This window comes from Lynx canadensis, chromosome B3 (assembly GCF_007474595.2).
Source record: "Lynx canadensis isolate LIC74 chromosome B3, mLynCan4.pri.v2, whole genome shotgun sequence".
NCBI classification, from domain to species: domain Eukaryota; kingdom Metazoa; phylum Chordata; class Mammalia; order Carnivora; family Felidae; genus Lynx; species Lynx canadensis.
Genome location: NC_044308.2, coordinates 76,428,069 through 76,445,398, shown reverse-complemented (window position 1 = coordinate 76,445,398; position 17,330 = coordinate 76,428,069). Strand labels below are relative to the sequence as shown.

General features: G+C 32.2%; 1 protein-coding gene across 1 annotated transcript in view; it reads left to right on the top strand.

The window, feature by feature from the left end:
- The window catches only part of NOVA1 (NOVA alternative splicing regulator 1), a 152,006-nt gene that overhangs the window by 103,567 nt on the left and 31,109 nt on the right, over positions 1 to 17,330 (top strand). The window contains exon 3 of the mRNA XM_030318862.1: positions 10,908 to 11,074. Within this exon, the coding sequence (XP_030174722.1) occupies positions 10,908 to 11,074 (167 nt within the window). The remainder of the gene's footprint in view (positions 1 to 10,907; positions 11,075 to 17,330) is intronic.

Sequence of the window (17,330 nt, the reverse complement as noted above, 5' to 3'; positions counted from 1 at the left end):
AACAAAAAGACAAAAACAAAATTATGGGAAAAGGGGGTGAGTAGGCCTTTCTCCACAGAGAATATACAAATGGTCAATAAGCAATGAAAATATAATCAACATCATTAGTGATTAGGGGAATGCAAATCAATATTACAGTGATAGCTATTTATTTTTAAAAAATAAAATAGTTGTTAGTGAGGAAATGGGGAAACCGGAGTCCTCATACATTGATGCTGGGAATGTAAAATGGTTCAGCCCTGTGAAAAACAGGTTAGCTCCTCCTTAAAAAGCTAGAATAGAATTTCCATATTGCCCAGCAATTCCACTCCTAGATATATATCCAGACGAGGTGAAAACAGATACCTATGTAGATACTTGTACATTAATGTTAATTGCAGCATTATTCACAATAGCCAAAAGGTGGAAACAACTCAGTGTCCATTGATAGAAGAATGAATGAACAAATGTAATATATAGACACAATGGAAAATTATTTAGCCATAGAAAGGGATGAAGTTCTTTTTTTTTTTTTTCAACGTTTATTTATTTTTGGGACAGAGAGAGACAGAGCATGAACGGGGGAGGGGCAGAGAGAGAGGGAGACACAGAATCGGAAACAGGCTCCAGGCTCTGAGCCATCAGTCCAGAGCCTGACACGGGGCTCGAACTCACGGACCGCGAGATCGTGACCTGGCTGAAGTTGGACGCTTAACTGACTGAGCCACCCAGGCGCCCCAGGTTTTGAAGTTCTGATACATACTACAACATAACTGATAAAAGTACTATGCCAAGTGAAATAAGCCAGCTATAAAAGGGCAAATACTGTATGATTCTACTTACATGAAATATTTAGAATTGGCAAATTAATAAAAACATAAAGTAGATTAGAGGTTACTAAAGGGTTGTGGGGAAGAAGAATTGGGGATTTATTTCTTAAGAGTTACACACTTTCTCTTTGAGATGATAAGAAAATTTGGAAATAGTGGTGATATTTGTACAAGCTTCTGACTATAATTAATGCCAATGAATTGTGCAATTAAAAGTGGTTTAAATGGGGGGGTACCTGGGTGGTTCCAACTTCAGCTCAGGTCATGATCTCGTGTTTCTTGAGTTCAAGCCCCATGTTGGGCTCTGGGCTGACAGCTCAGAGCCTAGAGCAGCCTCAGATTTTGTGTCTTTCTCTCTCTCTGCCCCTAGCCTGCTCCCTGCTTGCACTCTGTGTGTGTGTCTCTCTCTCAAAAATAAATATCAAAAGTGGCTTAATGGCAATTTTATGTTATATGTAATTTACCATAATTATAAAATATTTTGCCATTTTATATCATCTCAGCACAATTTAAAACTGTGCCCTAAATTAATAACTTTTTATTAAAATAATTCTCTTTATTAAAGGATTACATGTACCCTTGAAATTTTTAACATTTTTCCAAACTTTACAAATTTACCTTCCCATATTCCTTCCCCCAGCAAGTTAATGGGTCACAATTCTTCATGCTTCCTGTATATTCATTTGATATAGTGTATGTGATCAACAGTAGGACATTTGTTATCATTCACTAACTTGAATAATTCACTCTTAAAACCTATGCAAATGTGGGTCTTGTCTTTGTATTTGATTTATAGGCTGGCTCCTAATAAAAATGGAGTCATTTTCAAAATAACTATTTTTAAAGCAAATGTGGAATAAAGTCACTGCGTAGACTTGGGTAAAACATTAATCTATATTGGATCTCAAAGTGATAATTTCTATGTTAGGAACAGGACTATCACTAGGGATGTTCATCATTTTACTCTCAGCTTACATCAGTCCTCAGATTTTTTTACAGTGCTTCATGTCCAGTGGTATGTTTCTCTCCTTACCTTCAGATGACTTTGATTAGCTATGCATGCTAACCACTAGTCATGCTTCTGAGTTTGTGAGCTTAATTTGATAGCACGTGTTTGTTGCAAGCTGTTTTCCAGCTTCCAAGCATGGTCCACAGAATTCTGCAAATTAATCCCTGTTAGTATATAAGGAGTAGCTAGGAAAATTAATTCTAAGTGCAGTTTTTCTTCTGGCAGAAATCTAAGAGTACAAATCAGTGTCAAAAATGGTGACAGGGTTTGGTAGTGAAAAGAAAATCAGGAAGTCTATTTTATATATACATATAAAAACATAATTAAAACTTCTAATAAAATTTAATCATGGCAGTTTTATATTCCTGTAATGCATGATGGAAGTTAAAAGGTGATAATACTGACCAAACTAGAATTGCCGTGTCTGAATTTAAAATCATAAACCTATGTATGCTAAGGATGGATGAATAACTAGTCAGTCATAATTATAACTGTTGGTGGAAATTTTTGCATGACCTCAAAATTTAAAAACTGGAAAGGAGTTACAATATATATGAGAACAATTGCAATTGTTACTTAGAATTTTCAGATATGTCTGCTTTCAAACCTCAGGGTTCTTCAGAAGTTAATGTCTCCTATGATCTTGTTGCTGCCTTGTGAGAATAGTTATTGAAAACTAAATGACCATGTCATTTGCATGCTTGGGAAGAGAATGAGTAAATTAGAAGCTGGACATCCACTCTGATTCCCATTCATTCATTCTCTCATCTTAAGTTCTTTGAAGACTCTGTACTTTTAGATTTTTCTGAAAAGTAGACTAATTCTTTGGCTTGACTGAGTATATATCAATGGTGAAGCCTGCTCTGTAAACAGATTATCAAGCCTTTGCTACATTGGTTTGGGACTAACGCATGTTATAATGGCCCTTTTCAGATTTTTACAGTTTAGAAGTAGAGACATGATTATGTGGAGAGTTAATTACCTGGAGAAGAAAAGCAATTATTACTTCGTATCATAAGATGTCAATTCCTATGATTTCCTTTTTTAAAAATGCCTCTTCTTGAAATAGTATATTTTTTTCCTTAGAAATTGTAGGGTAGGAGGAAGCATTATCAAATGTGCATAACTGTACAATGGTATAAAAGCTGCAATTACAAATTGGACAAACTTTTTATGGCAATTTTCCTAAGTGCTTTTGTTGATCTGAAAACTTGTTTTCAAAAATCTGCTAAATAGTCCACACAATTATTAACTATCTCCTGTGGTGGTAAGTTCTCTGCAAGAAGGGTCAATCATTTCTTTCATTTTATGCCAGTTTTGGAATAAATCTGTGAAGTGATATTAATGGTGTGACTCAGTGTACGTAAAAAATTGTCAGATTTGGGTGAAAATTACTTTTCCAAGCTGAAACATGTGACTTTCTTAAATGGATGTAATTTGGGACCTGGCCTTTCATTACATTTTCAGAAGGTATATGTTATAATGGATATAAGGTATAGCATATAAAGTATATGTTATAATACGGTATTTGGCAAAACCTTACATCTCTGCATTTGTTAGTTGTGTGTCCTTGGGCGAGCTGCTTCAAGATAAGATTATCTGCCCTAGTTATTGTGAGCATTAAATGAGGTAGTATATAATATATAATATACAATACACTAATATATTAAATACATGTATTATGACATATATATTTTTATATAAATCATAAGATGGTTTATAAATTTACATATAATCCATGTTTAAAGCACTTATCTTCCAGTAATATTCTGAGATACATATTGTAAAATTGATTGTTAAATTAGCTCTTCCCAATAAGTATAGGAACATGGAAAAGAAAGTAAGCCAAAAGGAAAAGATGTATGGCTGTGAATTTCAGAGGAAACCTTTGAATGGCTTTATTTCTTGAAATTGGTAAAGTATATGTTTTTCCCTGAAAGAAGGTAATACTCTATTTCTATACCTACGAAACCCTTAAATACCCTTAAGTGGGGCTTTTGCTGATGTAATTACAGCAATAAATACGGAATGCATATAAATCAACTATTTATAAAGGCATTAGTAGGAATAGATGTTTCTTATATAGAGATTATTGTAGAAGATACATATTAAAGAAATGGTAACATTATCTGTTGAAAGGTAATGTATTAAAGGCATGTATTTTCAGGTATCTTTCAATAGTTTTAATTTGTTAAATTTATGATTACTCTTACTGTTTTTTAATTCTTTAAAATAATTTACATTTTGTTGTCTAACCTAAAATTTATAATACATGTTGTTACTAGTGATAAATATTCTATAGGTTATTTTTAATATCTAATCTAAGGAAACCTAATGAGCTAATGCTCCTGCTTTTTTTTCAAACCACAAAAACTTGCAGCTAATTAAATTACCATGTGTAGACTGAGACTAATGAAATAATCCTTGAAAATTGCTTTATTCATTTAAAAAATTATACTCTCTGTTTTAGTTTTTCATTACTGAAATACAGTTGACATAAAATGCTATATTAGTTTCAGGTGTACAACATAGTGATTCAGCAATTCTATACAATACCTAATGCTCATCACAACAAATGTAGTCACTGTGTGTCACCATACAGTGTTAATACAATATCATCGGCTACATTCCCTAGTCTGTACATTTCATCTCTATGACATATTTAAAAATAAATAACTGGAAGTTTGTACCTTTTAATCCCCTTCACCTATTTTTCCGATCCTTTTACCTCTCTCTCGTCTGGCAACTATCAGTTTGTTTTTTGTATTTAAGTCCGTTTCTGCTTTTTTTTTTTATTTGTTTTGTTTTTTAGGATAAATTGACTTACATACCCAAAGAAATCTTGAGATTACCACTTTACTATTGCCCAGAATTATATAGTTGACTCCCAAGTTATTATGGAAACATTAAATATATTTGAAATACACAATAAATTGGGAGATATTTCTTAAAATAATAGAAATTAAATTTTATAATGAAAGAAATCTTTTTTTTAAGGTTTATTTATTTTAGAGAGAGAGAGAGTGTGAGCAGGGGAGGAGCAGAGAGAGAGGGAGACACAGAATCTGAAGTAGGCTCCAGGCTCTGAGCTGTCAGCACAGAGCCTGACGCGGGGCTAGAACCCACAAACTGTAGGATCATGACCTGTGCCTAAGTCAGACACTTAACCAACTGAGCCACCCAGCCACCCCGAAGGAAATAAACCTTTATTCAGAATATATTCTGTCTAAAATAAGTAATTTCTCAATGATATAAGTAGCTGTTGTCTTACTGTAAAAATTATGTTATATTTTGTTTTAAATCTCAATTTTTGCCTATTGCAAGGCTAATTGGCACCTGCATTTTCTTAGTCCTTTTCAAGGCCAAAATCATTGTCAGTAAATTGTCCTAGAATTATTAGTAATCTACTAGATTTTTTATATTAATTTTTCATTTTGAGATGTTTCACTGACATTCATCCAACCAATTTCTTATTTTAGATTGATACTGATATTTTCTAAAGAAGTATATACTTGCATTTTCATTATAAGACACTAGTTATATCCTTAGTAGGAGTATTTTCTTACATCCAAACAAAATGTTCACTAATTTTCATTATAGTTGGCAATTGGAAATAATGTGGATCAAATCATTAGTATGTGCCCATTATTCTAGACTAGACCTATTCTAATGGACATGATAATTTATAATTTACTATATTTTTAAATAATTTTCTCAAATTATCTAGTTTTATGCACATTTACTGATCTTCTAAATCCAAAGAGGGTAACTGCTTTAATGTAGACATTTTATTAATAAAAAGTTCTTAAAATCAATCACATATGTTTTCAATATACAGATGAGAAGATTTAGACTAAGGTTTTCATTTATTCAAAAAAGACTTCTTAAGCACCTACAGTATACTGTGCACTATTCTAGACACTTGAGGATATAGTAGTGACCATGACAGACAAGGTCCCTTTCATACTTTAATTTTTATCTTTGCTCATGTTATTATTGTTTCCAAATTTTCTTCATAGCACAAGTTCATTTTGTATTCTGTATATATATTTTATTTGTTTTGTGTATAGTGTCTACATGAACTGGAATATGAACTCCTTGAAAGCAGGAGTATTCGTCTGTCACTCAGCTTCTAGGATAGTACCTCACATTTAGTAGGGAGTTAATAGACTTTTGTCAAATGAATGAATGAACTGAATAAAATAAAGACCCAGGAGTGTGTGATAATCTGAAAGCTAAGTGAAATGTTTTCAGAATGGATTGGTTAACTGCGTCAAATTCTGCTGATGGGTCAAACAACATAAAGACATGAAGATTGGACTTACCCAGGTACAGCTGTGATGTATGGTTTGAATGGAGTGAGGGACAAAAGCCATACTGGAATAGATTCAAGTAAAAAGAAAGCGGTGAAGAAGTAGAAAGGGGATCATTCAAGGAATTTTGAGGGATAAGAAAATTGAGCTATAACTGGAGAGAGGAGTATGAATGACGTCAAGGAAGCCTTTGAAATGTTTTTCTTTTATTTTGAAAATTCCAAACATATAGAAAAGAATAGTACAGTGAGCCCCTTTACACTCTTCACATATATCAGCAATATCAAAATTTTTGTAGGCTTATTTTATTTACTCATTTTTTGTTACTGTTTAATATTTAAAAGTGAATCCCAATCATTTTATCTGTATATGCTTCGGTATGCATCTAAAAAAAAGAAAAAAAGAAAGGAAAAATGGCAGTTTTTTTTTACACAACCTGATGTCATAATCATACCTGTTAAAATTAATAGTAATTCCTTGATACTATCTAATACCTAGATCTTATATTGTCACAATTGTTTAAAATAAAAGTTGTTTGAATCTAGATTAGTCAAATTCTAATTTACATTTGATCATTATATCTCGTAAGGCACTTTTAGTCTAGAGGGAAGTCCCTCTTTTATTGATGGGGCAAGAACAATTGACCTGTTGAGTGTCCTACATTCTTGATTTGTATCTTTGATTCCTCATGGTGTCATTTTTTTTCTGCTTTCAATATTATTTGTAAACTCTAATGTAGTGTGTTTGATTGGATTTAGGTTCATCTACTTTGGGAAACGTACTTCATCATTAGTGCCCTGTGTGTCAGTGGTATTGCTTCACATCAAGAGGTGCATGGTTCACTTTCACATTCTTTTTGGTTTTATTTTTGTTTTTTTGAGAGACAGAGAGCATGAGTGAGCTGGGGAGAGTGGTAGAGGGACAGAGAGAGAGAGAGGAAGGAAGACAGAATCTTAAACAGGCTCCATGCTCAGTGCGGAACCTGATGCAGGGCTTGATCCCATGACCCTGGGATCATGACCTGAACAGAAATCAAGATTTGGGTGCTTAGTCAATTGAGCCACGCTGGCACCCCCACTTTCTCATTCTTAGTCATGCAAATGGCGATCAGGGAGGTCAGTTGGTGACTGCCTTAACATTTCCACTGAAAATTACCCATTAACCTTACATCATATGATTTGATGATCTTTGCCTAAATTAGTTACTTTATTTACTTTGTCAAATAATTTTTAGTTCTGTCATAAAGGAGGAGTCTTTAAAAATTGAAGAAATTAAACATGTTTTTCTGCTGATAGAAATGATTTAATAGCAAAGGAAAAATTATGACGTAAGAAAGAACTCTAATACCTGAAGAAATCGTAAACTTGGTAGGTAAGAAGGAATAGGGCCCACTGCATAAGTGATAGAATGCTGTAGGTAGGAGCAGGAACAGTTTAAGTGACTTACTTATTCAAGGTTACAGCACAGAATGAATATATTTTATTAAAATTCTATCAAAATTTTGCTATAGAATCTGTTTGAAAATTGTACCTAATTTTAGAAGCATGCATTTTCAATATATGATATTGTATGTGAAATCAAAACTGAAACCACTTTAAATTTCACTGCCTGTATTTGACATTGACCCTACTTGTTAATTTTTCTAACTTGTCCCTTGAAAGTGCATTTTTAAATTAGTGTGTCTTATACTTCTGTATCTTTACATCATAAGAAATGTGGGCATGTACTTTTATGTGATTGTTTTTCAGCTTCTGTTGCTAGTCTATTGCAAAGAGTAGTAAATGCTACTGCTAAACAAATAAAATGATAAATAACTAGCAGTTTAGTTTAGACACTAATGGAGCCTGAAAGCCTTTAAAGTGACAAAAACAGCAACTTTAATGATTTATAGGTGCATTTTTGTTACACAGTTTGGTCATATACCTGACAGTTTTCTCTCTTTGTGACTTTTTCCTAAAAATTATAGTTTTGTGTTATCTGAGTAAAAAGGCCATTAGGGTTCAGGAGAAGAATTTGACAGCATGTCTTCTGAGGATTGCAGCAATTCCCATTGGTGGATATACAATCTCCTTTTTTTCCTTCTTTTTTTTTCTTTTTTTTCTTTTGTAGTACTAATGGTAGTGATATAATTTAATTCTCAAAGATTATGTACTGCAAATTTGAACCAATGAACTATTTCCAAATTGTCTCCTATATGCTATATGAAATTCAGTTTTAGACAATCATATTTCTTTATGGCTCAGTGATTTCCATTTACTACCTGATAGTCTGTACACTCTAAAGAGTGTTGTTACTCTGTTGGGGTTACTGTATTGTCTGACATGATATGTAGTGTATTAAATTAGAATTTTAAAGGCAACATGGATTATATAATGTCTTCAGTTATTTAGTGCCATGTTGTTTTTTAGAATTCCTATTGAGGTTGAGCTGATTTCCTTTCCTATCTGGCATCCCCAAAGGAGCACTCTGTATTTGTCTCCAAAAGCAGGAATATAATCTTATCTATTTTGTTTTGTCTCCTGACTTAGATGAGAACACTTTGCATGAACTACATTGATCAGTTATTATCCTTTCTAGTTATTTATTAGACAGTTAATACAACCTTGTCAAGACTTCCCTAGAGTATCCCTGTAAACTAGATCATTTTACCCAAGAACCACCACAGAGATACATCTAGGTTGACAGGATGAGAAAAGCTGATCAGGAGAAAAAAATATTAAGCCTTCAAACTCACATTATGTTTTTCAGATTTTCTTCATCCTTACAAATGAGAGGCACACTTGCTCTCTACCGAAATATTTTGTACAACTTAAGAAACTTAGTTTTTCATAGACTTGAATCTTCATTGTTTAAAATAAGAAGTTGTAATTTAGGTGTATTCTTGTAATATTATTCTTTAAACTCTTGTGATCTGAGTCTTTTTACTAGAAGTAAGAATGATAAGCTTTTTTACTATTCTTTTAAAAATTCAAAACTACTAGAAACATAGAAAAATGGTTTATGAGGCAGTTAATCCTTAAAGCAACATAATCTCCCTGTGTTTTTTTTTTTAATGTTTGTAGCTTCACAACTTTGTCCTTCCAAATGTACTTTAAAAATGTTTTATAGAGTGGCTTAGAATTTTTAAACTGTAACACCAAAAAGAAGTGTGTCAGGTACTTGGAAGTTTTCATGTTTATTTAAAACCCAATATTTTAGAAATTTAAAAATAATCATTCTTTTGATATTTTTTGTTAACTGTTTAATAAATGTTTCTGAGAAGTAACTTTATGTGTTGTGTTGGGATGCTGAGAAGATTACAATTTAATACCAAGCTACTATAATGAGGCTCACTTTTATAGTCTGAAAATGAATTTTTTTTGCCTTAAGGTTTATCTGTAAAGTATAGAGTTGTAAGATCTATATTGGACCCAACCAAATTTATTCACTAAGCAGTGGAAAGAACACTATTAATTATATCTGTATCAATTATTCATCAATTTCAAATTTCATGAACTATTTTAAAATTTTGGTCTTAATTCTGATATTCTGTCTTATTAAAATTACATAATAATGACAGTGCTGATTCATTCATCTAATAAATATTTATTGTGCACCTGTAATATACAGGCAGTGTTAAAGGCTATGGGGAAACTACAGCATAAAACAAAACAAGCTAATCCATTGTCCTCTGAGGGCTTGAATTCTAGTGAAAAAGTTAAAAATTAACAAATATAAAGTATCAGGTAATGTTGATGTTATAATTAAAGGAAGAGCAGGGTAAGTGAGTAAAGAATGGTAGAAATGAAGAAATATACCTGCCATGTAAACCTTCCAAGACCTCCTCTCCCCACCAGTTTAAAAAAAATTTTTTTTTTCAACGTTTATTTATTTTGGGGACAGAGAGAGACAGAGCATGAACGGGGGAGGGGCAGAGAGAGAGGGAGACACAGAATCGGAAACAGGCTCCAGGCTCTGAGCCATCAGCCCAGAGCCCGACGCGGGGCTCGAACTCACGGACCGCGAGATCGTGACCTGGCTGAAGTCGGACGCTTAACCGACTGCACCACCCAGGCGCCCCCCCAGTTTAAATGCTGTTTGCATTGTAGACCATCTGTTTGTGCCATCCATGTAGATACATCCATTATTTTTCACATCATACCATCGTATAATTGTTGACCTGATGCTAGCTTTTTATCCTTAAGATATCTTCTTCGAAAGCTGGGTCCATAGATCTTCATCTATGTGTTACTAGCATTTACACGAGGTCTTTTTATAAACGCTCTGCAAGTATTTTTTTTATGTCAATGAAGGAATGATAGGCTCATAATTTCTTAGGATCTCTGGCTCTACTGGAATCCAAAGGCCGTTTTTGAGACTATTAGAAAAGAATGAGTGTAAAAATGATAAAAAGGAGTATATATGTATGTATTCATTCTGTTTGGTTCAGTTGAACATTTCTTTTTAATTGAGAGTTTTACGTTTTACATTATATCATCCTTTTTCATGGCTTTTTTTTTTTTTTTTCAACGTTTATTTATTCTTGGGACAGAGAGAGACAGAGCACGAACGGGGGAGGGGCAGAGAGAGAGGGAGACACAGAATCGGAAACAGGCTCCAGGCTCCGAGCCATCAGCCCAGAGCCCGACGCGGGGCTCGAACTCACGGACCGCGAGATCGTGACCTGGCTGAAGTCGGACGCTTAACCGACTGCGCCACCCAGGCGCCCCATGGCTTTTTTTTTAAAAATACAAAATAAGAAAGAAAGTTTTCTGAAAATTAATCTTTCATCCACAGGTACTACTGAACGAGTATGTTTGATCCAGGGAACAGTTGAAGCACTGAATGCAGTTCATGGATTCATTGCAGAAAAAATTCGTGAAATGCCCCAAAATGTGGCCAAGACAGAACCAGTCAGCATTCTACAACCCCAGACCACCGTTAATCCAGATCGCATCAAACAAGTGAGTGTTTAGTTGGGAAATCAAAGAGAAATATCCACAGCATAGTATGAATTCCTTATAAAAGAAGCTTAAAGTCTTAGCAGATGAAGTTTTGTTTTTTTTCCTAAGCATACTTAATACATAACAAAGTTGTCATTTTGTTTACTTAAAGACTGTCAGTCAGAGCCTCTTCCATAGATTGACTAGTTGATTTATTGATTGATTGAATAAGTCACTTTTTAGTGTTATACTGAGGAGCAATTATATGGCTCATTACTTTTGTGATTACCTTTTAAAAATTTATAGACATAAATTTGTTTAGTTTATAGGGATTAAATCTATTTAAAATTATATCACTTTTTAAATAAAGTATAAAAATTGAAGTGAGAGTATATCCTCAAGATTTCAAATACCATATTTTTAGTAATATTTGTAGTTTTCAGTATACTTATAAACTCCTATTTTGTTAACTTGTTATATATAACAGTTTTTATAAACAAATATGTATAAGTAAATTTTTGTACTTAGCAAATAGTCTTTTGTTACAAATCAGCTATTATGTTCTGTATAACATGTAGTCTTTATATATGTCATAAAAGGCCAATGTTTACTTTTAATGTGTGAGATTTTTCTGTAACAAAAATTTTATTTGATAAAAGACAATGTGAGTTGTTAAGGTTGAATAATGGCTGACATGCTGTAGGGGAAAAATGACATTCTTTAATGTTAAAATAGATGAATCCTTCCCCATAAACTCTTAAATTCTCAAATTTATTTGTTACCTTATGATTATAATTATTGTTTCTGCATTTGCCCCTTTATAATTAGCTGCTTAATTTGTGATCATACAATCAGTAGACTCTGCCTTCAAAAGAAATGTATTAACTTCATTAATTTACAGAATACTTAATTTACAGCATTTTATGTTCATTGTAATAAATTTGAAATGTAGCTCAAAATCTTATTAATTTCATGTTTCTGGATTGAAAAAAATTATGCCAAACAGTGTTATTGACATATTATAATTTTAACAATGTATAGATAAAAGTAAGGCTGACTAATCATACACAAACATAGGAATTAATAATTAGGTAATATATTTTCAAATTATAGGCTAACATTAAACTTTCTGTTGATTACTGTTCAAATTTTTGCCATGTTTACATCAGATAGCTGCTATTCCATATAAAATTTCATTTTATACTCTGTCACTTTGATTTCTCTACCCTTTTTAAGGAAGTATCTTTTAATGTATGCATGGCAGAATGTAAATATTTTAGAGTTCTACGCATCAGTTGATGTTTTTTTCTTCTTCCCAGCCATATAGAGTTTAGAAATTTAGCTTATCTATGCCAGGGGAATACAAGGAATATTTTTAAAACTGATACCTTGAAAGAGATACAAGGACTCTGTATCCAGATTCTAAAACTATGAGTTTAGTTAAAGACTTCTGGGTTAAAATCACCTGGGGCTAAGAATTTACAGAATTGCCACTAAAGTGTAGTAGGGTTTATTGACTTTCTGCCTTACTCCAGCCTATTTCTACTCTCTTTTATACTTTCTGTGAGAAAAGTGCAAACATTTATAGATAAGAGTGAGCATCTTGATTTTTTAAAAAATAAAATATACAATGTAGTTTGAGTAGTATGATATTACTGGCGGTATATTTAGGACAATGATATGAATGAATATTTATTATTTTTATAATAATAGCTAGTATCAAATAATGGAATATGAATCATTAAAATTCCAATTTTCTCTATGCAATATGAAATTTAAAGGCTCCCGTATATCCAGTACCAGTATAGATTGATGAAAACCAGAATTTGAAAATGTTTGCTTTTTTTATTTACTTGCCTTGGTCAGATAATGTTATTTAAAATCATGATAAGTGTTAAAAACAATAGTGATTGATTGATTTTTGTGTATTTGCATTCATTTGTAAGCCTGGTAGATATTAATGGAATTAAAATTATTGTTGATTTTAATATTTTTATGTAATAAGTGATGTACATGAAATAGAGTATCATTTAAAAAAATAACCAAACAAGTACACTAAATCTATTAGGGCAATATATTTAATCCTTAAACACTTTCTTTGTAAATGTAAAAATTAAAAAAATTACTTGAAAAATCTGGAGAAGCGATCAAACATATTTCCAAGATAGTATAGATCAACAGAGTTTTTTATGTTTTAAGTTTTCCTATTTTAGCAATGTAAGATTTTTTTGTTGGGTTATTCGCTAAATAGTAAGTCAAGTATATAAATTTAAATGACCACAGTTTTGTTTCTGAAGAAATTATGCTGGTTATCCATTATCAAATAATATGTCCAAAATAAATTGCTCTAGAATATATAAAAACATTTCATATATCATATTTCATATGATATTTTTATATGATAGTTTTATATATGCATACATAATACATAGAATCACAGTAAGATTTCTTTTAAAATGGTGGTCTTTCCTTTGACATTTATCTCTTCTTTGGGCTTTATTCGGTCCTGAAGTTAATTTTTTAAAAAATTTCTTTAAAACGTCTTTTAGAATTTTCTTTTAGTTAAATTGGGCAAAGAATAAAATTAAGAGTTTTAAAAAATGAGAGAGCTAGAAAATACAACTTCTGCACAGAAATGAGTTCATGTTGAATATAAAATTATAGGTTTCTGAATGTTTATTACTACATGACTGTTGTTTTTTATGATTGATAACTTTAAGGTTTGCTTCCTAAAAGAGTATAATTTATATGTAACTTGGATTTAAAAATAGTAAATCACAGTTAGTTCTAAACAAACATTTTAAAAGTTACAATTTCAAACCATATATATGGACTTTTAACAGAATATTGTGTTCTGAATTATGTAATCTAGATATAGTTGGTAACTGAATAAATTGCATGAACCAGAATATTCTGCCCAAATGAAACCTACATTTACTGACTGAATGAATGCTCAGACAAATATAGTTTTGTAAGAAAATAATGCAAACTGGTCTTGCAGGCCTTTGATATAGTGGAATGATGAAATCTAGGATAACAGCCTTACATCCAACTTCAGATATTAAGGTGTTGTTCCCTCTCAAATGTTTGTTGTTGTTGTTTTATTTTAAAAATATTTATTTGCCAATAGAGAGGGACTCCAATACTTTATATATTCAAATGGTAATAGTAATAATGATTAACGTGCATTGAATAATTAAAATATTGTAACCTCTGTTCTATCACCTTAATTAGGATACTTTTATGAAGCACCTAATAACCACTGTGCTAATTTTACAAGTCAGTATACAAAGAAACAGAAACACAGAAAGAGCCAGTAAACCAAAATTAAACATATATTACAACATAGAACATACTATTGCTTATTTTCAGGACACGCAAATAGCAGAGACATTCAACGATCTTCAAATAATTTAGACCTTGTTTGCCTAGAAGCTTTGAACTCATTCCTGGAGCATGTCTTTAGTCCAGAGTAGTTGGTACACATTTTTCCATTTCCACCTTTTTTATGTTTTGAGCTTTATACTCTATACCTTTTCCCCTCATAGGATTATTGCAACTTTTCTTTTTTTTAAGCCCCTCAAATCCCTCTCCAAGTATGGTTGCTTATACATAATAAGTCAATATAAGAAACCCTAAAACAAGGTAGAAACCACAAATCAGTAATACAGTTAGCATTTGTTAAGTCCTTTTGTCTGTTACAAATTTTCAGCAATTCTTTTCCATTTTGGCTCAAATGTATTTTTAAGAAAAGCTACATTAAGAACAAAGTGGTTATAGGCATTTAGAGAATTTTCTTGTATTTAAAAAAAATCAAGTGAAGATATCAAGAATCTCACTTAGAGTTTTACCTCTATCGTGAAAAATTGGCAAAAATAGCACATAATTGTATTCACTATTCATCCATTCAGTCATGAATTTATTAAATGCCTTCTTACTGAGTTGCAAGATATATTAAATTGTAGCCCTTGCTCTCTAAAACTAGTTTGTGAGAGATCAGAAATGATTAAAATGATTTATAAAAATGTCAAACTGTATATACCAAAACCGCAGCATAAACAGTGTACTGTAAAATATATAAAAGTTCAGAGGTGTGTGGAAGAAATATAGGGTGGAATGACATTTGGTCTTATAATACAGGTGAGGATTTGAACCGGACCTTGAAGATTCTTTAGGAATTTCCTAATTAGAGGAGAAGAAAGAAAAAAAAGCTTATTTTAGGCATGTGAAACAATATGGATTTGAGAAGAAAGCTATAATGGTTGAATAGTAAGGTGACTCTCTTGACAGAAATGGAACATTTGTGTTGGAGTTTAGAGGAAATTAATGTTAGGATGGGATCAGATAATGGAGAGCCTTGGATGTCTGGCCGAGGGACATTCTATAGATTTCTTCATAGTATTTCCCAAAGGAGCTTTTTTAATTTCTCTGAAAAGTTAGAACAAAAGGAAGCACATCTGCATTTTTTTCTCTTCTGTTCTGAAAATCCAGACAGACCCTTAAAAAGGGGTGCCTGTATGTATAACTTGGTAGAAGAGAACTATGACAATTAGCTGAGTGATCTACTATGCAGATCTTTAGGTCTGAAGGTTTATAAGAAAGTATTTTTTAAGCTTCTTTCATGTAACACTCAAAAATTCAAGGAATGTTAAGCTTTGTCAGGCAAAATAAATAAATAAAGGTTTGGTGGTCAAGAATGAAGGATCAGCAATGTAATAATGACATATACGGTGTTTACTCTGTTTCTCTGCCAGCCATTGTGTTATGCGCTTTACATGTATTATCATATTTTATCCATCTTCACAAAAACCTATCAGGCAGGTAAGGAGTACAGAATCCATGTTATACTTAAGGAAGCTGATGAGTAAAGAAATTTAATAACTTACCCAAGGAAATGTAATTGATAATTGATCTTGACACTGAACTATATGGCCTCCAATTTTGAGTAATGATGATAAAATGAAATTTAGTAGATTTCTCTCTTTGGGGACATTTCATTATCTTGAATAAGTTTATCCAAGAAGAGATCCTCATTTAAAGTAGAATGTCTTGTGTCAGGGTGAAGTTAAGAGACTAGGCAATATTTTAAGAAGATGAACACCTACTCTGGTTTGGTAGTGAAGCTGAGGCAAATGCATGATGTTAAAAGAAATGTCAAAGTAAAATCTGTGAGCCTCTGAGAATGATTTGTTCTAGTTCCAAAATGGTAAGAAAAGAATAAAAAATGATTATATATGGTTTTGAGCCTAGCAGAATAGTGAAGCCTAAAAAGCAATTAATGAATTGTAGGCAACTGTTTGAAATAATATTTTTGTTTGTTGCAGGCAAATTCAATAAGTTGTAAGTTGTATGCTTTTCTCTTGAAGTAGTCTTTTATAGAAACACAGGTGAAAATGTAAAACTGAAAATATAGATCCTTAATTGCATCATAGGTGATAATTTCACTTACCATCTTTATTGTAGTAGAGAAAAAAAGGAGCAAAAAATGAGATAAAGAAACAAGAGAAAAAGTAAGTCAGAGGCATTGTAACGTAGTAGTTAAGCCCATAGGAGCCGGAGCAGGTGTGCCCAGGTTCAATTCCTGGCTCTTTAATTTACCAGCTATTGTACCTTTGGGTGAGTTGTTTTGCTTCTCTGTACCTCAACTTCTTTACTCATAACATGGGGTTAGTAATAGTAGTCTATTTCATAGGGGTATTGTATTAACTGAGTAGAACTATACCTGGTTCCTAGTAAGTGCTCTATTAATCATCAAGATAAAAGGGAGATCAGTAATATTCCCTACGATAAAATAAGGAGGGAAAGTATAAGGAAGGATGCTCAAAATGATCCAATACCCAGAGAAAAATAAAAAAAAAAGATTTCAATAGGAGATTATTGGAGATTTAAAGGTTAGTTTTAATCACATGGTGAGAACAAAGTCATTATTTCCTACTAATATTATTTCCTAAAAGTATAGTGGCTGGGTAGGTAAAGAGAAAAAATGGTGTGGAGGTTAGAAATGCTGATTTGAAATTTTGGATATACAAAGGAGTAAAATACAAGTTAGATAAGGGAGACTCACGTAACCCCTCTCTACTCAAGAGGCTGATGTTAAAGAAAATAAACAAGAGCTTGAAAAGGCAGAGAAATTGGAGATGAGATTATTGAGGGGACAAGATGACTCAGCAATAGGGGAAAGTTAACATTTAGGGTATTCAGGGGAGGAGGTCTGAGTAGGAGGTCACAATTTTGTCTATAATGAAAAGAAGAGGAAGATGTAAAAAAAAAAAAGGTG